The sequence below is a fragment of the Bos taurus genome, chromosome 3, assembly GCF_002263795.3.
Source record: "Bos taurus isolate L1 Dominette 01449 registration number 42190680 breed Hereford chromosome 3, ARS-UCD2.0, whole genome shotgun sequence".
Classification (NCBI taxonomy): Eukaryota; Metazoa; Chordata; class Mammalia; order Artiodactyla; family Bovidae; genus Bos; species Bos taurus.
Genome location: NC_037330.1, coordinates 84391311 through 84418861, shown reverse-complemented (window position 1 = coordinate 84418861; position 27551 = coordinate 84391311). Strand labels below are relative to the sequence as shown.

At 38.0% G+C, this 27551-nt stretch overlaps 1 protein-coding gene across 9 annotated transcripts in view; it reads left to right on the top strand.

Annotated features, from left to right (window-relative positions):
* Nucleotides 1-27551, top strand: part of NFIA (nuclear factor I A) — a 427392-nt gene that overhangs the window by 205674 nt on the left and 194167 nt on the right. For 8 of the 9 annotated variants that reach the window (XM_059884867.1, XM_015465326.3, XM_024989708.2 and 5 more), the window contains one exon: nt 22654-22719. The exons of the other annotated variant lie outside the window; for it this stretch is intronic. In XM_059884867.1, the coding sequence (XP_059740850.1) occupies nt 22654-22719 (66 nt within the window). The remainder of the gene's footprint in view (nt 1-22653; nt 22720-27551) is intronic. 9 annotated transcript variants of the gene reach the window in all.

Here is a 27551-nt window from a genome sequence, read left to right as displayed (position 1 = left end):
TCAATTTAATTATTTCCTAATTTTAAATAGAGTAACTCTGAGAAGTTCTAGTTATTTCTTCCATTATTAGAAATTAGAGTTATACCAGAATTCAGAGAAAGGTATGTTTTTCAATCTTATGTCCCACCAACAAGCATTATGCATCAAGCATCAATGCCTTCTCATAATATCCACTCAATAACGATTTGAATTTTATTTTCGTTGGGTTGACCCTCACTGGAGAAGATCTGTATTAACCAGTTCGCAAGACTAAGACGTTTTCCCTTATACCAGCTGGTGCCTGGAGCGTGCTGAATCCTAAGGGCCAGTCGTTCGCTGCCGGCACAAACTTGCACTTTTGTTATTAGTAGCTGTGTGCCTACCAAAAGTTAGTTTCATTATCCTTAGACCTATTTATACTAGTATTATTGGTATTGTTATAATTTAATTAAATTTATGTGATTTCAAAAAGAAAAAGGAAGTTTTATTTCTGTGAAAATAAGCCATTAGCTTATTAAAGGTGAGTTACAAAAATGTTTTTGTCATGTGTGGGTGAGTTTTGTAACGTGTGGGTGAGTTGTCTCAATTGTAAAGGGAAATTTGTAAAACTATAAAAGGATCCTGTGCTTAGATTATCTTAGAAGTATGTTTAGATTCTCCCTGCACTTAAAAAATCTTATATAGGTGTGGTTTATATAAGAAAGATGCTGCATTTAGCAGATATTAAAGTTAAGGCTGTATTTCTGTATAGAAGGACTGCCAAGAAATGTGCATATGTCTTTAAAGTTAAATTGCTTAAGGTGTGTATGTCTCATAAAAATTTATTTTTATCCATTTTAAAAACTAACCAATCAACTACTAGCTCCTTCCATATTGAAAGGGAATGCTTCTATTCTATTTCTTGTTCATATTCTTTTCATAGATTTAGAGATATTCTGGGTTTTTTTCCCCCAACAAGGAAAATCAGAGAGAATTGGCAGATAGGGTTCATATCCTGGGCTGTGAGACTTGTAAAGGGTCAAGACCTGAAATTTTTCTGTGGGAGTTGATATGGTGAGGTTGGTCAGTTCCATTAAAAAAAAAAAAAAAAATCATCCCAGGTAGATGTTCCAGATGGTCTCATTATAGACTTTGGGAGGTAGCTTAGTGAAGCAGTGGATGACTTGGAGGTCTAACTGGCAGAACCTGAGTGCCCCAGAAGTTGGGCAGAACCAAGAGATAGAGTCTATGGGTCAGTGGTTAGCATCATAGAACTCTGTCAGGAGCTAATAGGACTCCGGGTGCTAACCTGAATTTCAGTGCCAAGAATTTTGTTCTTGGGAAGCAGGCAAGGAAAAACAAATCAGCATCTCCAGTTCCAGATGAGTCAGGGTACTTGACTGAACACTTAAGGTGGAGTTTACCTGCTGAGAACACTGCACAGATTGCTCGTACCAAAACTGGAGCACAAGGTCAGAAGCCAGGGGGAAGCGTAATGCGGAGTTTCATGGTAAAATTGTGTTTCTCAGAGCCCCTCCTGTCTCCTGAGGATGGTCACACTTACAGGTGGCTACTGTTAAGCAATTTGATATCAAATGGCTTACCTGGGGGTGACAGAGAGCCAGGTGAGGACTTCAGGTGTTTAAATAGGGGAGAAAATAAAATAGCTCTGTGTCTGTCTAAATGAAGACAAAACCCAGTAGCCAGAGGATTGAGAGTTTTCCTGAAAAAACTCCTAGTTTTGAAGGAAGCATCTGCTTCCAGTGTTAGAATAACCATAACTAAGTAAGATAAACTCGTTGCCTTTCTTTGTTGTTGCTGTTGTCTGTCCTAGCATCTAGTATTGTCTGGCACCAAAAAAAACCAGTGAAATAGTGGTTATTCATCTGACCTATGGGCTTCCCTTGTGGCTTAGCTGGTAAAGAATCTGCCTGCAATGAGGGAGACCTGAGTTCAGTCCCTGGGTTGGGAAGATCCCCTGGAGAAGGGAACAGCTACCCACTCCAGTATTCTGACCTGGAAAATTCCATGGACTGTATAGTCCATGGGGTTGCAAAGAGTCGGACATTAGTGAGTGACTTTCACTTTCACTTTCATTTGACCTATCTGGGTCACATTTGTAATTAAGATTTATCCTTCGTTAAAGCAAGTATAAGCTTTATTAATTTTTTTAAATATCTACTTACTATTTTTATAAATTTGGATTTCTGGGTTTTTAAAATTATTATTATTTTGTTGCTGGAGTGGTGGTTCAGTGGTGTTTTACAGTGGGGCATACTTATAGCTGAACTAAGGTGTTTGAGTTAGACTTTACGCATAAAAGTACTCTGCATGGTTTTATTTCAAGTGTATCAACTTACGTCATTTGTGGCACTGAAAGTGAGATTGTAATTCCCAGAGCACTGGGACAGTTCATTCAAAGGTTAGCCCACCTATGTTTATAGTAGTTCTCTGTAATATAATTATAACTAATTTCCACTGTTGTTTTTGGAGAAAACTGTAGACTGTAATTATGTGTTAGCGCTTTTTAAACAGCTCCCTGCATTGTCATATTATTTTAAATGGGCTCTGTTTTAAAATAACCTTTCATGTTTTGATTGCAAGAATATAGCTTACACGGGTCTGTAGTTAGCAGAATACAAGGATCTAGCAAATGATAGAGCGTTAACACAACTCTGGAAGCATTTGTTAAACATTTCTAGCAGTTCCCTAGGTTTACAGGGGAGAATAAGCAAGGGAGTAGAAATTTCTTGTCCTTTAACCATTGACTAGCCCTGTTAGATAGGCAAAATATTACACAGAATAGGTAAGCCCCCATGTGGAAAAAAAATACACAGTTATACAAATGTGAAAGTGCTACCCATGAAGCATATTATATTTCATTTTTGTGATCCACTCAAAGGCATCTCAGAGCAGAATTAGAATAAAGTCCCATCTCCCAGAATTAAGGGCAGCAACACCATTTTATCTCTTGACAAATGTTGCCCATATCGTCCCCAAATGGCAGATATCTGCATATAGTTAGTCATCTGGACACACCCTTCCCCTGCTACATTTCATGGCCATATTAGTAATAGAATTTTAGTGTTGATTTAAAAGACAGTCTGCCTTAAAGCAGATTGCATAGTTTGCACACTGTGAATTGTAATTAAAGTGTAAGGGGTGCTTATTATGTCAACAACTGGCATGAGAACCCCCGAGCAGCAGGTGACCCCGAGCATGTGACGTTTGTGACAGCTAGGATCCCCTTTTCACTGGCTTAGCAATCTGAAAGTCCAAATTGAAAGAAGCCCAGAGGCTGTATATTTCATTAGATCCCAGGGGAAGTGCAGGATACAGCTTCCTTCTGTTTTCCTGGGAGGTCGCCAGAAAGTTTGTGGAGCTCTGTTTCTGTCAGAGGCTCAAAAGAGAAAAGAAAAAGCACACACAAAACAAAACACCATACACACCACAAAACCATCCACCAATCACCCCCAGGACCATAAATTTGACATTTCCCACAGTCTCACTGAGACCACAGCGTTGCTGTGTCAGCAGTACACCCCTTGCTCTGAGTTGTTTGAAAGGAAGTCTCCGTGTTCTAGCATTTAAAAAACGCTTAATCTTCCGCAGGCAGTGATTCTTTTCATATAAAACCATGAAAAAGTATCAAGTACAGATATCATATGATTCGCTCTAAATGCTTTGGCATTGTGCATTGCGTTCTCCTCACCTCCTAGGATGGGGCAGAAGTCTGAATTTAGAAAGACGAAACCACACGAATAATAAAGGAAACAGACCAAGGAGCCGTACTGTGATGGGCAAACCATTTGAAATGTGGTCACATCAAAGGTGTGCTACTTCAGGCGGCTCAGATCCTTTTAAAGTAGATTTTTTATGGCATTCCATAGTGAGTACAGGCCCTCACTAAGGTTTTGGTTCTGGTGAAAGTTTTTGGTCTTTAATCTTCTTGAGACCTGACTGGCAGTTGCTGGAGTGAATAGGAAAGGTGTCTCTTTTTTTTCACCTCACATTCGGTGGTAGGCTTCTTCTGTCATGGAGTTTCCATAGCACAAAAATGGAAGCTATGGTGCTTTGTTGCTTAGCTTTGATAACTCATATATTTTGGGAGTTGATTTTTAATTTGGTACTCAAGCTTCCTACATGAACTCATGTGGCTGTAGCTACTCTGCTCTCAGGAAGGCCAAATTTAAGCCTAGCAGGAAGTATTTCTAGCCTTATAGATCCCTAGCATAGCTTTTAGTCCGTAAGTGTTGTTAAATTTAAACCAGAAAATAAGAACTCTGTGAACCCAAACTCCACTTTTTGTGTGTGTGTTTTATTTTTTGGCCAAGAAAGGAGGGTTAACAAGTCACTGTTTGTATGCTTATATGTGACTGTGTGTGTGTTCTTATGCTAGTCTGGGAAGAGAACCTCAAGGCTTGAGAGAAAAAGATGCACCATTTTTATAAATATGGTAAATAAAACCTTTGAACTTTAGAGCTGCATTCAGTCCCTTATTATTAAGGGAGTACCAGTTATGTTTAAAATTATAGTCCACCTATTTTAGAGAATTTGCAAAGAATTAATTTCTTTGTATTTATATTTTTCAAGGTCAGTTCCTTTATTCAGCCAGAGGGAAATCCAATATCCTTGCAGAATTTTACCTCAGTTACCCAGAGAGATGAGAGAAGAATAGATTGGGGGTGGAATGTGACAGTAATTTGTCTGTCTCTGCTGCCGCAGGTTAGCAAACTGATCATCAATTTCTGTGGCAATATAAGCATAGTCTAGAGGTTAAAAACAAAAAACAAAACTGTCCCAGGTCCAGAATTTTCCATTTATTACTTAGCTCCTAAATGAAGCTTTTTATTTTTTCTCTCATTGTGTAATGTGAATACTGCTTCCTTAATCTTTATTTTTAGTTTATCAGCCTTTATTATATGTCCTTACCTGCCTTGAAAGTATATATTATATTGTTTTATCATCTGTACAAAATCATGTCACTTTGTGAATATAGTATGTTAATACATATCACCAGATAAAGGGTCAATACATAGAAAATAAGCCATTTTGACTAATTTTAGAAACTTTTGGCTAATTTTGTCTATTGTGGGCACTAGACAAGTCATTTGCCCATCTCTCATAGGAAGAAGGAAGTTCCTTCCTTGTGTGTAGCCATTTCAGGAATTTGAGCCTTAATTGAAAAACACACCTTGTTTTCTGATTGTACTTTGTTTCTGCTAGGAGATAGAAAAATCTATAGGCAGTTTCTGGGATAGGCCTTGCGTAGAAGTCTTGCCCAGTGTAGCCTCCCACCTCTATTCCTCCATTCAAGGTCACTTATTGAGCATTTCCTATGTGCCAGCCCGTCTTTAAGTGTGTGCCCTCACGGGCTTGCAACTTGTTGGTGGGGCAGATGGGGATTCTGCTCGCGGAGAAATGAAATAGAAGCTGAGCCCTGTTCTTAGTAACCAGGCTGTAGAAAGCCAGAGGAAGGAGGGATTAATTTTGCCAAGAGGAAGGGAAAGGATCCTGTCTTCATCCTCTTCTACACTGAATTATAGTCTAAATTCAGGGCAGGGATCTGCGCTATATAAATGTGACTAACAGGTCTCAGAAAAGAATGCAGTTCCTTTCTGTGCCTAAGTGGGGTGTGGACAGAAACAGAGGGTAAAAGCAAAGCCAGAACTGTACAAATTAAGCAAAATCTTTTCAGATATTTGATAGGAAGCTTTGGGTAAAATGTTAAAAGTTTTAATTAATGTATTTTAATGGCTGCTGCTGCTAAGTCGCTTCAGTCGTGTCCGACTGTGGGACCCCATAGACGGCAGCCCACCAGGCTCCCACATCCCTGGGATTCTCCAGGCAAGAACACTGGAGTGGGGTGCCATTTCCTTCTCCAGTGCATGAAAGTGAAAAGTGAAAGTGAAGTCGTTCAGTCATATCCGACTCTTAGCGACCCCATGGACTGCAGCCCACCAGGCTCCTCCATCCATGGGATTTTCCAAGCAAGAGTACTGATGGCAGTTGAGGGTTAATAAACCCAAGGGGCACTTACTTATCCTAGTTATCAGTGTGTTGTTGCCATACAGTTGAGAATAGTAGTGTGGGCTGGTCTGTGTAATACCAGTGGGATAATTAAACTTTGCAGCAGTCTGTCACTTACTCCTCAGGCAGAGGGACTTATGAGTTGGCAGTAGGTCATCTTGCTTTGCAGTGTTGTGTTCTAAATGTAGCTAAGTCTGAACCTACAGAAAAAAAGATCGAGAAAATGGAAGTGGTGAGTTCTTTTTGACTAAGGAATTTGTTCAGTCGAGGCAAAGGGCCAGTTTGAACAGCGTGAGCCTGAAACATCTTTCACAAGGGGCTCTGTGTGCCCTTACAGCCTTCTGCTTTGCTTTGCTTCTAAAGACATGACATCTATTTTCCATATAATCTCTCAGAAGTAATTGTACCCATTTATTTTATTTTCTTAAGGAACTTTTGAGCAGATCTTGCAGTGTAGCGAGCACACACATTTTCTCTCCACGTTGGTGCCGTCCTGTCCAGGCCAGCAGGCGAACTTGCGGCAGCTCCTGGGCCTGCAGGCTTCCTGGAACCTAGACGCTGGGAGCCCGGAGCACGTGAGCCTCCTGTTCAGGGCTCCGTCTCCAGGGCTCACAAGAAGCCGGGCACACAGTAGGTGCTCGATCCATGTCTGTTGGCATTATTTGTGGAATCATATGCTGACTAAATAATTAGAGTGTATTATTAAGGGATTTCAGTCGAGCTTCCATTTCCTCGGTTGCTAGATTTGTAATATTTTGATCAGCATATGTCAACATTTCTAAAATTATTTCAGATTGATCAATGACATCTGAAGTTCCACTTACTCTTTTGCAATCACTCGTTTCTTGGGACATACGATTCTTAGGAAAAAAATGATTTAGACTTCAAGAATTTAGGGATGTTAGGAGAAAAGTAGTGCTCATTTACTTTAATAGCCTTAAAGATGAGGAAAATGAGACCCAGGTTTATGGAGCTTTTAACAGTCGATTCTGGATCCCAGATTTCCTAATTCTGAACCCAGTGTTCTCTTTTTGGATATTAAGCCAAATACCTTAAAGCTTTTCCTCTCTGTTGCTCTCACTTTTGATCTCTCATTTGTGAATACTTTCTTTAGACCAAACAGAGGATAATAAAGTACTCCAGGGGAGAGAAACTCAGAGGTGAGCCTCACATGGAAATGCTACAGGCCCGCTGCAAGGTGCAGCCAACAACAGCAACAAAAGTGAGCTGGCGATCTGCCTTCCACGCAAAGGTTATTTTTCTTATTACAACAAAACTAATTAGTGGATTTTCTAATGTAAGAAAATGTTGCTGTTAGTAAAAGTTTTCTCTGTGCCAGAAAGCAGATGGTGGCAGTGAACAGTGTTTTCTGTTGCCAGGTTTTGTATATGCTTTCTAAACCTGCAAGAGATTTTGCTTCTCCAGATTCAGATTTCTGATCTTTTTTATTTTTAAACAGAAATAGAAACTTATATTTAAATGTACTTGCATCATGTGGTCTGTTTGACATATCATGGTTCCTTGAAAATGTTGAGTAACATTTGATGTTCTGCATGAATTTCTTCTCAAAGAGTCTTGGGACTTTTTAATGCTGGGCTGTACTTTCTCTCCTGACGGAAATCTCAGGTTGTGCCTCGAGGGTACTGCCGCAATAGGGAGTTTTGATGGGATTATCAGGAGCAGTGTATGAGATTTTCTTTATGTGGAAAATTTTTTATTTTGTTTTGTTTTGCTTCCAATTACTGTGTAAATACCAGCTTTTCTCAGTAGGGTTCCTTAGAGTCTGCCTCTATTCATGATGATGTCAGGGTTTGTATACAGTTTTGAATAATTCATTTCCCTATCTACTGCCGGTGAGATGTTACACTCTTCCTGTTCATTTAAAATTTTTTTTTGCCTACTGTTTTTGATGAAATTCCTTTCAAATAGGTTTGTTCAAAGTCTTCCCCTTTGAAGTCTAAGCATGTCAGGACAATGCGAACATGGCGGCATTAAGACAGAGTGCTTTCTGGTTTTAAGACCAGGTGGGAGGACACGTGACCACAGTAGTGTAGATGTCAGGCTGTTTTGTGTGATAAAGACTGAGAACTCTGTTGACTAAGTCTTTGAAAATTTTCAAGAGGGTTTCCATTTAGAGGAGAAAAGGAAATCATTAGATGAGTTGTTAAAATATAGAATAAAAATGGAAAATGAAAACCAGCCCAGCGATGTTTTTTTTTTTTTTTTTCTGAGATCGTTGGATAAATATAACAAGAAAGAATTGCCCTAAATTTACTAAATGGAAAAGAATTATGAAATTTTGTGTTGTTTTTGGAGGTGGTAGCCAGAATCAAAAGAAATAACAGAGGCCTTCATCCCTTCTTTTACATCATTCCCCTGTTAACCTCGACTGTGTTCCATCTGTGCCTCAATACAAACCTGATAATTCAGAGATACCATGCAGGTTATTATGTCACCTTTAATTCCTGAATAAACTCTGATCTTTTCTTGTAACTCTCCGTAGGTCTGTTGTGAATAAAAATTCCTGTCTTTTTTGAAGAACTGAGATTTCTGACCCCTGTTCAAAACGAACCACTTGTTTTGTTAATGTGATTTTTATTTTTTTAATACTTTTTCTTTGTTTTTCTCACTTACAATTTTTTAGAAGATATTTATTTCTTTGGCTGCAGTGGGTCTTAGGCAACATTGCGGATCTTTAGTCTTCACCGTGGCATGTGAGATCTAGTTCCCTGACCAGGGAGCCAGCCCCAGCCCCCTGCTTTGGGAGTTGGGAATCTTAGCCACTGGACCATCAGGGAAGTCCCTATAATTTGTTTTCAATCTTCTTTTCTAGTAACCAAGAAATAAAATAGGACAGTTTAGAAGGACCAGTGAGCGATTTCGACCAAAAATGATTTAGTCACCTCTTATTCTTTGCTTAATATTATAAATCTGAAAAGACAGAGGTGATATTGGAATCTCTCTGAACCCTGGGTTAAGGCCGTGGCTGTGTGAATGCTATAGGGGGTTAAACGTTGCTTCCTGAAGCCCAGCAGTTATAGAGTGTAGGGGTGAGGTGGGATATGATTGGCAAATAGAACTGCTCGATTTTTTCCCCTTTAATTTATTTATTTTAAATTGAGGGCTAATTACAATACTGTGGTGGTTCCTGCCATACATCATCATGGCTCAGCCACAGATACACATGTGTCCCCTCCCTCCTGAACCTCCCTCCCATCTCCCACCCCATCCCACCCTTTTAGGTTGTTGCAAGCCCGGTTTGAATTTCCTGAGTCATACAGCAAACCGTGGGAATTTGCCATATGACTCAATTTTGTTTTACATGGTGGTGCTCCAGTTTCTCTGTCAGCTTTTCCTTGTCTGTAGGCTTCCACCATGACCCAAAAGTTGAAAAAACTGAGAAACTACAGAGATTTGTTATTTTTGTTAAACAGAAAACAATCAGATAAACCATTTCTTTTTTGTGGAAATCTCTACCTCCTTTCTCCTCCCTTATAGACTTAGGAAAGTGTTCTCAAAAACTCCATGTTACCACCACTGGTGTTAACTGGGGCTGTGGGGGAAGTAGCTACTTTTAAAACATAAGTAATATACACTTTGGGGCTTTCCTATTGACTCAGTGGTAAAGAATTCACCTGCAGTGCAGGAGACACAGGTTCGATTCCTGGGTCAGGAAGATCCCCTGGAGAAGGGAATGGCTACCCACTCCAGTATTCTTGCCTCGGAAATCACATGGACAGAGGAGCCTTCTGGGTTACAGTCCCTGGGGGTCACAAAGACTCAGACGTGACTCAGAGACTAAACAACAATATATACTTTAATAAACAGTCCAGAGTTGAGTGAGTGGAATTCTTAGTGGAATATTATGAGCCACCTCAGAATTGAGTAAAAGACTCAATAACTTGTACATAGTAGGTGATCAATAAATGGTTGGTGAACTGAAATAAGCTTTTCCCCCTAAGAATCACTAATTATTAGTCATTCTTTAGAGTGATAATGGTTCTTGAAAAGTGAATCAACAAAAATGAAGTCCCAGTCACCACTTAGACTTTTTATGAGGAGCAGTTATTGAAATAGCACCTCTATTAGAAACTTTCCAGAAAACATGATTTTTTAAATCAAAATAAATCCAGGTGACAAATAAGAAACTTTAAAAAAAAAGCATATCCTGTCAAACCTCAACAGGAGTCAGCCATAGTTATACATATATCCCCTCCCTTTTGAGCCTCCCTCCCATCTCCCTCCTCTGTAAAGCAATTATCCTTCAAAAAAAAAAAAAGCATATCCTGAAGGTAGTTCATTTGCCTAATCCCACATAAACTATTACTAGTAATTGTATGGGAGACAGTTTAATTTTAGGATTATTACTAAGCAAATTACTCATCCATACTGAGTTACTGAAAATACTTATCCCCCCTTCAAAATGACCACAGAAATGAATATAGATTGCACCTTAAAATGAAAATTAAAATGACAGATAAAATGAACTTTAGATGAAGATAAAGGCATGTAAGTTCAACTGGTACCTAACTGGGTGTAAGTGGGTAGGATCCCATGATCTGTGATGGATTTCTGAAAGCTTTTCTGTATTCAGAGCTACATAAGTCAATTCATGTATTTTAATGATCTAGGTTTGTTTTCTTCTTTTTTTGTAGGATGTTTGTAGTTTTCTCATTTGTATCAACTCACACATTTTTGAAATTTTATAATTCAGTATAGTTTTGGTTATAGATTAAAGTTCACTGACTAATCTTTTTAGCATGTTTAACTGCTGCAGGGTATAAAGATACACAGAACTTGATGGCTTCCAAGTGTGGTTCAAACATCCAAAGCACTCGAGATTAGCACCATGTGAAGAAATTTTAAAATATTGTACTGCAATTAATTTTAAATAACTTAGCACTGCATATGTCAGGGAGAAAGCCATGATAGAATCCAAATGGAAACTCCTAAAAGTGAGATGATTCAGTACATTGAAATCATTTTATCTATCATAAAGACATAGAGGCAAAACCTATATCATTATTTCTACTTGCAAAAAGCTTCGTTACGATGCTGTGGAGAACCTGAGCACCGTTTTTGTGACTGACCAAATGATAGCTCCTAGGTTCATGCATGTTAGTTAAAAATGCAGAAACCAAGTTACTGTCAACATGAAAATTGAAAGCACATGGAAATTAAAATATATACATGTATTTATATGTGATAAAAATATTATATGTTTAGGGATCAGAGGTACCAATGCACCACACAATCAAGAATCGTATAACTTACAGTCATTGCTCAGTGTATGTGGTTCCTTTATACATACAGTTGCACATCTACAGATTCAATCAACCCTGGATCGTGTAGTTCCATAGTATTTACTAGTGAAAAAGTCTGCTTGTATAATGGACCCACACAGTTCAAATCTGCGTTGTTCAAGGGTCAACTGTACATACATTTATGGGTACATACATATAAATGTATGGTATATACATTTATATATATATACACACACACGTGTGTGTGTGTGTGTGTGTGTGTGTATCTGAAATATTTTTGAAGAAGTATTGTCCTCAATACTAGTCTAGGACCTAGGACCTAGACTAAATTCTTCAGGAATACCTTATTCAGTAGCTCCGAAAACAAGTTTTCTGGTGTTCTGAATTATATCATAGACTAAGAAATAAAGAGAAAACTGTTTATTGGCTTCTGTGGTGAGGATTGGTCAAGTCACTGAAGATAAGCATTTACAATTTATAGCGGGGTATTTGTTGTCATTCATAAGGTAAAGAATAGACAGTCTGGACTTTTGATGATTATTGAACTCATGTTATTTCTAATTGTGCTTGGGATCAGCAACTAATATCCCCCAGTCCCTTTTGATTAAAATATGGGTCCCAGCCTTGAATGCAGCCAGAAGACCAACAACTGGATTGCTAATGATCTGTTTCAAATTAGAACTCTAGGGCTGGAAAGAACCTTTACAGGATACCTAACCGCATCCCCCACACACCTATTCTGTTCCTGAATCTAGGACCAGAAAGCCAAGCCAATAACTCCCATAAAGTCTATTCTCACCGCATGGGGTATACCACCATCCAGTCATGTAACGCCCCAAAAAGCCAGAAAATTCACCCTAAAACATCTGTTGACATCTCCCAAAAGAGGCCCTGTTGTATTTCCATGGCCCTGAAATAGCAATTTTTTTCACCTTCTGATTTCAGTTCCAACAAGTATCTGTTAGTACCTATATGTTCCAGATACCCTTCTCTGTGCAGTAATACACAGGAAATACAAGTTAAGAAGTCAGTGTGATTCTTCAACCAGTTTCTGTGTGTTAAAAACCAGTGTCCATGCAGTGTACAGTTAAGAGTTATAGCTCCTATAATTTACAAGGCATTTCAAATCATGCCATTCCATTCTTACAATTTCTAAAGTCAGGCATCTGGAAGATGAGTACACTGAAGTTCAGAGAGATGAAAGGGCTTGTCCAGTTCAACAAAACAAATATAAATGGCCAAGAAGAGACTCAAACTCAGGTTTTCTAATACCAGGTCCTCTACTTTTTTCAGTGTACCACAGCTACCTATATTAAACTGTCATTTCTCTTAAAGGGAGTACGCCAGGCCTGATTATGAACAGCATCATGAAATTATGTCTCAGGGAGAAAATCCTGATTTTTAAAAAGTTTTTTGATATTTTGCACCATTCCCAACAGCGTTAATTATGCAGTAATAAAGGACTCTGCCTAAACCTTTGTATATCTTACTGGAAAAGTTAATCTCAATTGTTCCTATCAACAGTTAGCATCCAGGCTACTGGAAATTCTGTTACCAGGCTACAGTTAGTGGTACAGTACAGATTGCAAATAGTAAGAGAATAAAAGACATTACAAATGTACTCAATAACATGAGTTGCTGTACATTAATTTCACCAAGAGACAGGACTTAATCAAAAGGAGATGCCACAGAATCTTGGTTTTATTATCATTATCCTGATTGAGGACTCTGTAAGAGCAGAGACCTTGCCTTTTAAAATTTTGTATCTCCAGGTATGCAGGGAGAAAGAAGGCTCACAGCAGATGCATTGATGAATGCCTGAATTAATAAATGGAATAAGTGAACCCAAAGACGAGGACGTTAAAAGGAAGCAGTGTTTTTTCAGGAGACTGTTCCAATATCATTTTCCCCTTTGATTAGGAGAACTGGTGTGAACATTGCTAACACTGAGGAGTCCCAGGCTTCTCCAAAATCTAGCTCTCACCTATGCTAGTACTCACAAAACATCTGATAGTCCTGTATTCTCTGCTTGGGGGGAGGAGGTAGGAAAGAAAAAAAAGAAACAAAACCCCCAAACTTCCTGATTTACCCAACCACAGAATCTTCAACCTTCTCATTAAGGCATCTGCATTTTTTTAGGCAAATTGTTACTATGCCATTCTCATCCTCTTCTTTGACAGCATTATCTTCTGGTTATGAATGTGACAGGGTCCAGTGATTTGATTTGTGAGAGTTTGGTCCTTTATAGTCAGTGGATTGAAATCCCTTCCACCATGCTTTTTCCGTGCCTCCCATCCCTCCCCTTCCCCCACCATCAATTCTTAATTCCCTTTTCTCCTTTCTTCCTTTTCAAGCAGGAAAATGTCACAGTAAACCCCACCATCTTGTCATCCAAAATTCCATGGGCGCTTTAGCTCAAGGGGTCTTCTTCTCGAGGCCTTCACCTTACTTTTAGACAGTTGTCATTATCTTTGTCTAAAGGTCATAGCTAAATTGAATAAAAGGAAAGCTGTGTTTTCCTGTCGATGCACAAAGGCAGTATTGACTTCCCTAATCCAGTTTGCTGAGGGGTGAGAGAATTAAATTAGATATCTAAGCACAGAAATTGAGAGCCTTTGAAAACAAAGATAAGGAGACAAGACTGTATTTTCCCTTTTCCTGGGAGCTCTGGGCTCAAGATTTTGCAGGTGTGTCATCTGATCCATGGCTTGCATCGATCAAAACTGTGCCAATGCATATTTAATTAGCAAGGGGACCCTGGATGCATTATAGCCATCATCCCTATATTGAATGGACTGTCAGACTTTCTGCACACTTCTCCACCCCCACCCTCCCCTCCACCCATGCCCCCTCCTTTGCCTCCTTGTTTGGGAAGCTTCTGCATTTTGTCTGAGCAGCTAAAAAGTTTCTTTGTTTTTAGCTGCTGATGCATACAGCACTACTGAGGAGAATACAAACAAGTAGAGTCCTAAAGTGTTTATTTTGTCTAGGAAGACAAGCTCAACCAATTTGATGCCTTTGGTAATATTTTCAAACCCTGTAAAAAACCAACAACAACAACAAAAAAAGAAATACATTTTTCAACTCTGCAGTTATAGATTTTTTTTAAAAGGAGTCAGTTATATTAGGATAAAAAATGAGGATCCTGGAATAAATACTTTAACAATAAAATAAAAGAATAAGTAGTTGTCTATTATAATAGAAAAAGTATTTAAAAAAAAAAACTCTCTGTTCTTGACCATTAGATAGGGCATGTTAGCAAATTTTTAATTTATCAGCCCAAATTGCATGATAGAAATTCATTCTGTCCTGAGTCTGTCCTGCTATTAGGGAATTCAGTGAAAGTAGAAAAATTAAGATAGAAGGTGGGTAAAATGTTAGAATTGGATGTGTTTATTTATTTATTTAAGTTTCAAAGGTTTCATAGGAACAGCTGTTGGTGGGGGTTCTTAAAGTGATGGGAAGTTTGGAGTTTTGCCTCCGACAGGTTATTTCATGGGATTACAGTCACCATTGATTTTCACACAGGTTACAAAGCCTGAATACCCAGACAGAGTGTTGTCTGATAAACAGATGTAAGGCACCAAGTCTGCTTAGAATAAAGAGCAACAGACTGTGAGCACATATTTAGGACTCATTTAAACTCATCAGCATAGTCTAGCTCAGAGTGCTCTGTCTCTAGTCTACTTTTGAGGTGGCTTCTTGCTGGTAAAGTAACAAGAAATTTTTTTTCGTACTACAATTTGCTGTGGAGACTCATGGGAAGTTCATTTGCATACATCTTGTTACCAAGACTGACTACTTCCTGGCTTAGACAAAGTGTTGCCTGATAAACAGACGTAACACACAAATGTCTGTCTGGAATAAACAACAAGCTGAGATTTACATTTCCATTATCAGGGATAATCTCTTTCCCAGTATATGGGAGTTAGGAACCTTTATTTTAAAACCAGGACTGTGATGCTGATGTTTTATACCAGAATCATGTCATGTGTAAGTTTGGCTTGATTTTTTTTGAAAGAAGCAAAAATGTATTATGGATGGTAAGATTTATATTGCAGAGGTAAATGTACATTTCTTTTGGGGGGGATCTTATAGTTTCAAAACCAGGTTTTCTTGCATTATTTGATCCACATGACAACTCTATTAAATTAGTCAAAATAGTCATTAGTGCCCCCATTTTACAGATGAAAAAACTGAGATGCAGAGTAATTAAATTATACAGCTGAGATTTTTTAGGGTTCCATCTTTTTAACATTTCATACTCTTTTCTGTAGTGAAATACGAAAAAAAAAATAGCAAAAAGTTAATCCTTAGAATGCTAACTGAACTTTAACATACTTATCCTCAGAGATCATTTTATTATTTTAATAAATTTTTGACAGATACCCAGATACATGAAAATAATGTGTATAGACTATAACTAAATTATACATCATTTTCATTTGACACGTTTGTTTTTATAGCATGAAAGTATACAAGGAGTTTTTCTACTTCCGGTTGTATAGATGACTGTTCAAGTACTTTTTAAGTGTATTTTCTTCTGTTGAAGAACTCCAAGAACTTACTGTTATAATTCATTTTGTTTGTGAAAAAACTGACTCAAAAGGAGAAATTGAGCACAGGTCTGATGTGCAATAGTGTTATAGTTGTGGCTTTTTAGGCAAGTCTTTGTTTACACATGAGTGGGTAGGTAACCAGGTTGACTCACTATTGTGAGTTCAGAAGTGATCAACAGGTCACCATCATGTATTAACATAGCTCCTATTATGAGAAAAACAAAATTCAGAGGTTACCTCAACATCTTAGTTTATTTCAGTCGTGGCCCCTTGTCAAAGAAAACATGAGAAATTAGAAATTGAGTCCAAGTAGCACACTTGCACATCTTTATAATCACCACATTCTTGCCATTGACTTCATTTATAACTTCTCTGAAAAAGCCCATCACGACTTGAAATCAGTCTCATGCGAAGATTGGGGTTTGAAGATTGAGTCATTTGGTCTTTACTTTCAGAGTGACTGAAGTTGTAATTTTCAAAGCTTAGAAATGATTTCCCCCTCAGTGTCATAGCACAACAATGGTGAGACCATTGTACTTTTCTCTCAATGTGTTAAAACTGTGTATCATTCCACAACCTCCCTGTGCATGTAGCCAAGTAACATGTTTATGAGTAGGTGATAAGACAGTTGAATCACTCTTCAACCTAAACAGTCTCATCATCATACACAGCCCCGACTAAACAGATGGGCCTAGAATACCAGCATTAATGCCAAAAAAATCTAATTCCTGCAAATTTAATATTTCACATATTCTTCTTCAGAAAGAGACGTTAAAAAAAAATAATTTCAAGAAGGAAATTTGTAGTCATCTAGATTATGTAACACTTTTAATCCCAACCCTGAAAATGCCATACCCGGAAGTGGTGAGGGGGTGAATCTCCTGAGCAGCTGGCAGCCCCTGGGGTGGTCTGGTGGAGCCCTTCCAAGTCGCTGCTGCGTGAACACAGCCTTCCTGCTCCATCCGAATCCGGATTAGAGGATTCAGGGACAAACGTGCGCAAACTAGCCTGGTCCTTTTGGAATGAGGGCTTTCCCTCTGTCCCGTCTCTACCTCCCTTCTGGTGGAGAAGGATTTGCTGTGCATCCCTTGATTACTATGATTATCATAACAATGCAGTTCTAGCTCACTGGGAGAGTTACACAGGCCAAATTTTGTATTTTAAATACAGTTAAGACTTCCCATTTAAAGAACCGTGGAGTATTTCCATTTTAAAAGATAAGAAAACTTTTATGGTGTGACTCATCTCATAATTTGTTTTTTTTTTAAAAAACAGGTTATTGTATATTCATTTTTCATTAAGTGGACCACAGTTGTATACATTAATTGCCATTAAATATTGGTTTGGTTGTTTACTGAGCTTAAAAGATTTATATCCATTCTCTGAAAATGCTGGTGGTAGTTGAAGATTTTTGGTGGTCTAGATTTAATGATGGTATTACAAAATTCTGTTTGTTCTTTGCCAGACTGTGATGGATAATGTTATATTTAGCGGATAGTATTGTATTCATCAGTGTTTACTCGTAAGCTGCAGATTGTATATACATATGTGCAACTGTGCAGTGACAGTCTACATTCTCAAATAAAGATTTTTAAAATATTTCCTCACACCTCTGTCTTTAAGGCCATGGTGATACTGGAAAAAAATAGACAATATTCCTAAAGGTTATAAAGTGTTACAATAACACTTCTTTTATAACTGCAGCTGTAAGACTGATAAGCAAAATGCATCTATTATAACCATTTTTCTAGATTTCCTTACTGTAATAAACGTCTTATGGTACTGAACGATCAAAATAGAGTAGTTCTAAGCCTTAGATTACCAATCAGAAATAGATTTCTGTAACATCATGGATGTAGAAAAAATGAATCTTGGATTCTTTGGTTTGACTCTTTTGCAAACTACTCATCTTTCCAAACCTCTGTAAGGAAAAAAAAAAAAAGCCTACCTAAATTTTGAAAATCTTTCAGGGCCACAATCCTAGAGGGTAACTGTTTATTATATTCAGAATATAATCACCCTATTCCTTATTTTCTTTTACTCCAGAAGCATTCCTAACGCTTCGTTTTGTTGGGGGAAAGGATTCATTCCTGACTTTGCCTTTCCTTTTTCACACTATAAACAACAACTCCATTTCTTTCTGGCGGCATTTTCACTTTCTTTCTTTGACTTGACTAACTCATTTTTGTTTCTGGATGCCTTCTCATTTCTTCTTCGTATCACCTTTTAATTTGGGAGATTTAAAACCGGACACAAAACTCTAACAAAGCCTTTTCAAGCTTCGTCTTTAGACAAATCAGTATGCATGTAGGGAGCTTGAACTTAAGCAAAATTACTTTTCCAGTGGAACCTGGATTTGTACTTTTGGGGTCTGGAGACTTTTGTTGATTTCATGTTGACTGAATAGGAATTACACTTGTTTGTTTCAGGGTGGGAAGTGCTCCCCACCACTGCATGGCTGCCCTTCTTTTATCAGCTATTCACAACAGCAGTTGTTAGGATTTTGAGGTCCTCTTTGGGCCTCAGAATATGGCTGCTTTCTCTTATCTTTGGATTTTTTGAATGTGTGAACTATTTCTGCCATCCATCATTTTAGCCTGCACACATTTCTGGGGGCCTTTCATGTGTCAGACACTGTCCTCAGCTCTTATTATTCTGAGAAGCCTCTTGCCATGTGTCGGCCAGGGGATCAGAGGAGGTGATTGTCTGTAACTTCTAAATGCCGTGCAAGATTTCCCAGCCATGAGCCAGAGGGATGTGCCTCTCCCTTGCCAGGTCCCACGAAGGGGGACATCAAGCAGAAATAAAGACCTTTTCTGCCCTCCTTTTCCATTTTATAAGTCCCAGTCAGCTTTTAGGTGTAAACTTAGTGTATTTTCAGTCACTGGCAGTGGTTCAGCCCTAGAAGGCTGAACAAGTGAAAATTCATCCTTTTAGTTCTGTGGTTATCAAATCCTTGGCTGGGCCAGGTACTCTTAGAAGGTACTGGACCTAAGACTAGAATAAGAAAGGAATTCTTTTCTCACGGAGTTCTGATTCTCATGTGAGATCACTGAAAAGTACCTTAGTGCAGCATAGTGTAAGTCACACGGTAAGAAATATATGGCCGAGGAGAGAGGAAAAGTTTAATTCTGGGTTGGGCACAAGGAAGATTTAACAGCATTTCATCTTTGCTTCCTGCCTGGAGAACAGAAAATACATGGAAGTGATGTCTGTATTTTTGCCCAATCAGTTTTACCCTACTGACCTGTATTGGTCACTCTTCACCATCCCAAGAGGAGTATTCTCTTGAGGTTCCAAGTTGAAGGGGAGCAGAATGAGGGGAGGGGGCCTGGACCCGTGCATAAGTAGTAAATCCAGTACAAGATTTTGTTCCTGCACTGCACAAGCTTATGGAAGCTCAGGCTAGTGTGTTGGCACTAGGATTTATTTTATTCCTTTCCCAAGTGATTATATTGATAGTGAAATATCTTTGTCTGAGTACTCCAGCAGTATAGCTCTAAGCGCCATAAAAATGCATAGATAGATGACTAGCAGTTCAATTAAGAGGTCTCAATCCAGCCTCCTATATGAAAACCATGTCTATTTTAGGTTTAAATTTCTGCTCATAAATTTTTTAGAAACCAAAAGAAAAATTGCTTTTCAAGGTTAGGTTGAAGTCTAAGGTTCCTTAAACAAAAAACAAATCCCTGGATGGGGAGAAAAATTGATAACCCTAATGTACTTCCTCCCAATAGCATTTCCAACTCCATCATTTAAACACATTTTAAATAATATTCTCTTCATTGTAATATACAAATCTTCTGGCTTTCAACCAGGAAACCAGAGAAAGTTGCTGCCATGGGGGACTCAGATACAAGAAAGGCACCCAATTCTATGCAGGTGAATTTTTTTGTGGGCCTCTAATTATTTCAGGTGGTGGGAATCAAAAGGCCATGTGATAATTGTCCCCAAAAGTAAGATGTGAAGTTACTTTGGCTTCTGACAGGTCTCTACCAACTATGCACAAGAGAAAATTGAATTAATTTTTTGCTTTCATAATAGTGTTTTAATGCAAATACTTAAGAAAGAGATCTTTCCTTTGTATCAATTATGTATGGGTAGAAATTATAATTCTGGTCACCTGGTTGGCCCCATACATAACAGCATCGCTGACCTTTTGTAATACCAAAGAAAGAGCCCATCCGTCCTCAGCAAGAATTGCACCAGGACTGGGTAATTTTGTTCCTTGTTGGTTCAAAAAAGAAATGGCATTAAATGGCCCATGGTAGAAAATAATTAAGTTTTAAGATCATTTAACTTTTCTTGTAGATCTTTGGCTTTTCCTGTCTGTTACCAGGATGGTGTATTTTAGTATGCAGTCCTCCGGTGGAGAACAGTATCCCCAGCTTTTGAATAAAACTGGGAAATTAAATTCCGTTTTCAGTTTGGCTAGGTGCCTCCTCCAGTGTTGGTAGCTGAGCTTTCACAAGAGTGCTGTGGCGCCTTTCAGACCAACTCTGAGCTGTTTCCCTGCCGCTCAGTCGGTTGCTGTTTACTTGCTTCTTTTTCTGTGGCTTGGAATTGTAAACTTTCTTTGAATGTATCTATTGCCATCTTTTGTTGCTATTCATGTTTTCTGTAATTATGCTATCTTCCTATAAATACAGGGTGACAAATGTAAAAAAAAATTTCAAAGAGCAAAAAAGTCTGCTTTTAGTATTAAGACAGTTGTTTGGATCTTTCATTTTTTTTTTGCCTTAATATTGATAGATAAAATTCAGAAAAGTAGTTGGCTATGGTATATTTAAATTAATTGAGATAAAAAATATTTTTCCTTTTGTTCGCAAAGAAGTGATTGGTCATAAAGATATTAATACACCAAGAAAAAGAACATCGGCTAAGCTATCAGATAGAAAGTTAAGTTTACTAGTCTTATTCCAAAGACAGTGTTCTGTTTGGCAAAATTTTAGGTATCTATATTGGCACATGATCAAGAAGAATTTTAACTTTCCCTAAGACAAACTTAGATATTTTCTCTGATTTCAATTGTGGCTATTAATGGTTTAAAAATTTCCAGTACACAAATAATGAAGGTATGCCTTTCTCCTAAAACATGTTGAATTGCTTATAAGAATGTTTAATTTATAATTTTTAATTGCAAAGTTACAGAATACTCCCTTAGAAAAAGAGAAGGTAATCATGCCATATTTTAAAATCACTTGCTATAAATGTAATATTAATTGAGTTAAAATTTCAAATGTGATCGCATATAAATTTATATTCCAATTTTCAGTGCAGACTTTGTATTTAACTCTGTGGTTCATTCTGAAGAATTTCTCTAAAGTTTTTTGAGAAATACTGTAATACTTTTGGTGTGTGTCTTCACTGTGGCTATTGTTACATTATGATAAAAAGCTATCACTTTGCCAGACTTAAATAAAAATTCAGATTTTCACATTTGAACCTTTGAATCAATCTAGAATTTTTGCTCTATGCACCAGGTTAAGCGCATCGAAAAGTTTTTAAGTAGACGTTTAAAAAAAAGTACTTTCCAATAATTAAAATCTTCATTTGCCTAAAAGCAGGGAGTCTTTCTTACAGTAATAAATCAGTGCTTCTCGACCTAGGGTCGCTAGTCGCACTGCTTCTCTGTGCAGTATCTCCAAGAAAGAGAATGCTAAAGCTGTAACTCTATTGGTTAAATAGAAGTAATATTTTCAATTTAATCACAGTCAAGTGTCATGACCTTTTGATCTTGCATTGAACTTCTTGCTAAAATGTGGTCAGATTCCAGATAGCCCGTTCTAACCCTGTGAAGTCAAGGTAAAGTGCAGATCCAGGCTTTCCATAGATACAGAGATTTTTCTAGAAAATTTTTGGTTTGTTTTTCGAGAATGTTATATACTGTTTCAAGTCTCAGAAAAATGCTTTACATAAAAAACTCTCTACTTGAAATAGTTTGCCTGACTTTTTTTTTCTTTCCCCAAGAAAATGTATCATAAGTATGCTTACTTCTAATTCTGTGAAAGTTTTTGGTCTAACTTGTTTAGCTCATCTTAAAATTAAATGTTACTTTATTTTAAATGGTCTCATTTAGAAGTTAAATTGATTGGATTAAATTTTTAGTTTAAAAATGGTTGTATTTTTATCAGTAAAATAAAAAATAGATGCGATTCAATAAAGGTGTGCAAGAACCTGTTTTTGCTCACAAGCCCTTTAGGATCTCCCAGATGCATCGGTACAAAAGGAAAAGAAAACTCATAAAGTGGGGGGAGATGTGTACCTTTTAGAAAGATGTCTTTGAGTGATCCTGTTATTTTAAGTAAAGGCGCTGGAGTATTAGGATTCTAGTATTTAATGGTGTTAGCCTGCATAGTCTGTTGCTGTAATACAGAGCTAAATATCAACAGAACTTGTTTCTGTTGTTTGGGTTGCTTTTATATACCAGCTTCAAAATATGTTTTGACACTTTATTATGTTCTGAATCAAGCTTCAGATGTGTGTAATGAAGGATGAAGTCTTTATCAGACTCTAGTGTATAAATAATGGAGAAGAGCAGTTTGGAAAGGGTCTCTGTGTAGGAGGATGGTTTCTGAAGAGTTTTAAGTTATGATCTGGTGCAAGCCAAGTGCTGCCGGAGGTGTAAACAGAACCGAGAGTCCTCTCTGAAGGCATGGGCTGCTGCGGCTGCCGCCCTTCTCCCCCTGTCTTTTCTTTCTTCCTTTTTTGATCATCACGTCACCTCTGTAATGTTCTCACTCCTGGTTTACGGGCTGAACCTTTTGAGAAAGTCTGCCACCTCTGATCCACTTTTCTTTCACAGACCCTGTAATTTTTGGCCGTATTTTTATGTTTTTCAGATTCAAGTCAATCTGAAAGTCCCAGCCAGCCAAGTGATGCTGACATTAAGGACCAGCCAGAAAATGGTAAGTTTAGTTTGGGACTCTGGTTGCTGTTCTGAGAGTCCATGGTAGCCAGCAGCCAACCAAGTAGGAGGATTTCAAGGTCTGCCTGAGTGGGTGGCCCACACAGTAGGAACAGTCTTTGAGAACTTAAGGAATTTTCTGGGTCACTCTAACAGCCCCAAACCCTTCCCCTCAGCCACAAACTCTATCAGGGTACTCTTAAGAACCTTCATTCCCAAGAAAGTTGGTTACTGTTTGAGGCAGGGTTGATTTACCTGATCAGTGTCATTTACAGCATAAGTGAGGAGCCAATGCCTTTTTATTTCAGTTCCTTTTAATGTGGCAAGTGACGCATGATCTTCTTCACGATGGTTTAAGTTTATTGACTAACAAGTATTTTTGAGGCCTTTTGGAAGATTTTTGCTTCTGCTAAAAAGTTACTGTGAGAAAATGATGTCTGCCTTTGAAAGATTTTCACTTTAAGTTGTCTAAAACAGTAAGGGTACATGACAGTATACAATGTGTCAATTGCATAAATGTATAAGCTGTGTACTGCAGGAACTTGATTACCTAGAATACACACTTTATATATGAATATAATAGTATCCACTAAAATACTAAGTGTGTAGTATATATGTCCAAGGATGAAAACAGTTATCATAGGTTAGAATTTGAGTAAAACCATCAGTTTCAGTAAAAACTGAGGAGTGACCTAGTGGTACTCATCACATGCTAAACACTGTATTTCCCACTTTCATGGATATAATCTCATAAAATTCCATAGTGCTGTTCCTTGATGAAAGAGCTGAAGCCTCTAATGGTGACTTGACCATGAAGGACCTTCGGAGGGAATATGGCACCGTGGCTAAAAGCTCAGGCGGTGGTGTCAGACCTGTGTTTAAATTCTACCTCTGTTCTTTCTTTCCTTTGTAATTTTGAATAGGTTATTTACCCTCACAGAGTACTGATTTATTTCTTCTTTGAAGTGGTACAGTAATAATATTACTGACATGTTGAAGAATTAAATAAGATAATATATATAACATGCTCACAATAGTATCTTTCATAGGACTTTACACTAAATAAAAGTTGGCTGTTGTTCAGTATTCCTTGTATTATTTTTCTAGTTAGTATAATCCAGCCATACTTTGTTTTTCACTTACTTAAAATGACCTCATTCCTCCTGACTGTCTTATTTTTGTTGTTCTATTTTTCTGTTTTGATCTCCACCCGATCTTTTGGAATAGATAAGTAAACTGAATTATGTCAGTGTTGTGGGGTGGAGGATTGATTTTATCACTTTGAATAGCCTATCACTGATTTGTCAGGATTTGTTCATTTCCCAAGCCTCAGAAATTCTCTACATTGTTGCTGGGCTCCCATATTAAATATGCACTGTCTTGCTATTCCTCTCCTCATCCTGGTATTTTGGTGGTATTTTACGTATCAAAGTTGTCTTTTCACAGCAGGCATTAAAAAAGAGAGAGAGAAAGAGACCTCTGAAGGCTTGTTTTCAGTGTCATAAACAGCTACATCTTATTTTTTGTTGACATTTTAAAGAGTGATATTTATAGACTAGTTTCACTCTTTATTTCCCGCTTGACTTATAGGTGATGCTTATATGTCTCTTTTTTACATATAATATATTTATGTATAATCGGCTTGAAGTTGTGTCCAGAGGTACTCGTTTTATTTTCACTGTTGAGAACTGGTGGGCTGCTGGGGTGTGTGGCGCTCGTGTTTGGGTCTGGCTGCCCCTCTCGCAGGCCTGCGGTTCATCTGTCTTCATAAAATGGCCGGCAAGCTGTTCACATGCAAATATAAATTGAGAGCATGAGAGGCCTGGCATGCCTTTCTGGAGCTGCTGTAATACCGATATTGTGCATTTCCCATTCCAAAAAGCAACCAGGATTGAGCCCGAATTTTTCGGCCAAAGACGAGGAGAGACTGGCCAAGTTCATTGTTAACCGCAGATCACTTGGTGCCACCTCAGGGTTCACAGGACCATTTGGGAAGGATCATGTGAGTTCAAAGAAAGAAAGTGGTAATATCCAGGAGAGAAAATAATAAATTCCTGTGTTTCAAATTTCTATTTATTTCAGAGAAAGAGATGTTGCTTCGTCTTAGACAGTTCCAACTGGAGTTCAGACTAGAGGAACACCAGCCTCTTGGGTTTCCTCTTTCTGCCTTTTGTCAATCTCAGATAAAGTTATTTGAGGAAAAAATTATTTTTTCCCTCTTTTTTAAATGTATAATCCCTGAAGGAAAATAAATGAAGATTTCTGGACTAGGTATTTACATGCATTAGATGACTTTCTGGGGCTGCTTTGATCAAGTCTTCTTTCATTTCATTACCCCAGATTATGGAAGATGAGTTCCTGAAAGGTTTTTGTTTGTTTGTTTGTTTCATTTTTAAGAAGAGAACACTCATAAATGTATCAACAAAACTCTTAAAGGACTTTTGAAATCTTGGTGGATGAAGAAGTGACAGACTCTGATCTTCAAATAAAGTGGGAACTCATTATTCCTTCTTTATGTATATATTCGAGGGGAAATAGTATTCTTTTTATCCTAGCTCTTGAAGAGAAAGGTAATGGGAAACGAATGGTATTTTCCTAGTAAACCATGGAGAATGAATAGACAAATGGTAACATGCTGTTTCATCCAAAACCATAAACTAGGCCATGTAACTTTACCTAAAGTGGATGCAGCTGTTTCTTCCCTGCCCAACTAGTCTCTTTATTTCTACAGAATTTTTGCTTTCTTTTCTTGTACTCCCTTAAGACTCAACTGTAAAAGAAAACAAATCTTTGTCCAATTAGAGTATTACATGGGAATTTTGAAGGAATTATCTGAAACCCAGAGATAAAATGTCAGAATCACTGAAACTCAACACTGGTATAATGTAATGATTCAGAACTCCACCTCTAGAGTCAAACAGGCCTGAGTTCAAATGAAACGAAGGCTGGGGGACTTTGAGTAAGGTGTCGCCCCAATCTCAGTCTTCTTATCAGTAAAATAGGAACACTAAAAGACCCTAACTCCTGAGTAACAAAATGAGAATATGCCTGTGAAACAGCATAATGTGGGTTCATAGTAAGCACTCAAAGATAACCATCAGGACTCTCCAGCTAAAGCTCAGATCTGTAATGAGATACACATATTCAAAAGGAAACAAGCTGGGAGACTTGGAGTAGAAAGAGGAAGAGTGTCAGCAATAAACCAAGACTCTATAGAGACATCTTCTGTAGATACCTACCCTGTTCTGAAATGTCAGGTTTAAGTCTCTTAAACCTGTCCATAATCCCTATAGTGGCATATCTATTTTGTTGTTTAGTTCTATTCTTCATATTCTGTTTCCCTCTCAGGAGTTGAGAACTACAGAAGTGATGCAGAATTGCTAGGGCCTTCAGAATGAATGCCCAAGAAGGTTATTCTAGAAAGAAGGGACTTCACTTAGATGTCTTCAATTTGGGCTGAATTTTTCCTTTGCACAAACCAAATAGAATCTCACTTATTAAAAACTATAAGCTGTTGATGGACGGAATTCATGACCAATTTCGGATGCTTTGAACATGACACATACCTAGTATTTATTAAAATTAATAGGTAGACAAATAAACTGTCATTGTCCCCAAATAGTTTTTGAGTATTTGCTTGTTATTGATTTATCAAGGGAAAAAAAAAAAAAAAAAAAACCCTGGAGAAGTTGAAAATCTAATTTGAGAATGGGGGAAAGTTCTGCAGTGGTACATAGTTTTTGAGTATTTGCTCACTGTTGATTTACCAAGAGGTTTTTAAGAAAAAATAAAAACCCTGAAGAAGTTGAAATGTAATTTGGTTGTGGGGAAAAGTTGTATAGTTGTACATGTATGACAAACGGACATACATACACAGATATGACTAATAGTGCTGGGAAGCCAAAGCTCGGGGCTATTCTAATGGACAGAGTAGATCAAGTTGTAACTCCACCCTCACCCCACCCTAATGAGCAGGTGTGATCAAAGATATGAAATACCATCCTGTTCGTTTATAGTTGATGACCATAAAGAATGGAATCTGACCAAGTTTTCAGCCTAACTGTTATCATTCATTTAATCCTTTTGCATATTACAGAAATCCCCTTTCTGGTTTTTCAAGAGCTCCTGAAGGTTTAAAGCCTTATCTGTTAGACTGTGACTTAGAAGATCTACTCATACCACCTTTGTGAATTCCCAGGAGGTACTTTGGCTACTGTTAAAAAGAGTATCTGTGGCACAGAATACTTGCAGTGCTTCCTCGGTATTTACAGGGCCTGTGAACAGTCCTCCATAGCTTGCGTTCTGTGTGGCATCGGGTCATGCATTGATGAGGGAGAGGCTCATGTGATAGCCCTCCTGCTTAATTCCAGGCACACTTCCGTGGGGCCACACTGAGGCAGTGACTGAGGGAAGAGCGTCGTCCAGCCCTGGCACTCTGAAAGCACACCCCCAGTGGGGACTCCCTGTGCACGTACCCTTAACTAAAACCAGAGAAGACCACGTACAGTTCCTGTGCCAGAAGAAGAAAAGCTGTGTCACATGTATTTGATTGGAGTTTGTTTTTCCTGTTTACTATCTCTCATCACTTGTACAAGCTGCTAAAATAATAATAATCTCATCTTAGTGGTTTTAAAAATGTGATATTTATAGCAGGAAATCAGAGTTGGTATTTAGATAATTTTCTTTAGGTTTAATCATGTTGGCTCTTCCTTATCTACCTGGTAGTTGCATGTGTGTTGGTGGCATCAACTCTCAGGTGGGCCACTTGCCATCAGTGGAAAGCCATTAATCATGATGTTTGCCTCAGATTTTGAAAATTTCCAGCTCTATCTG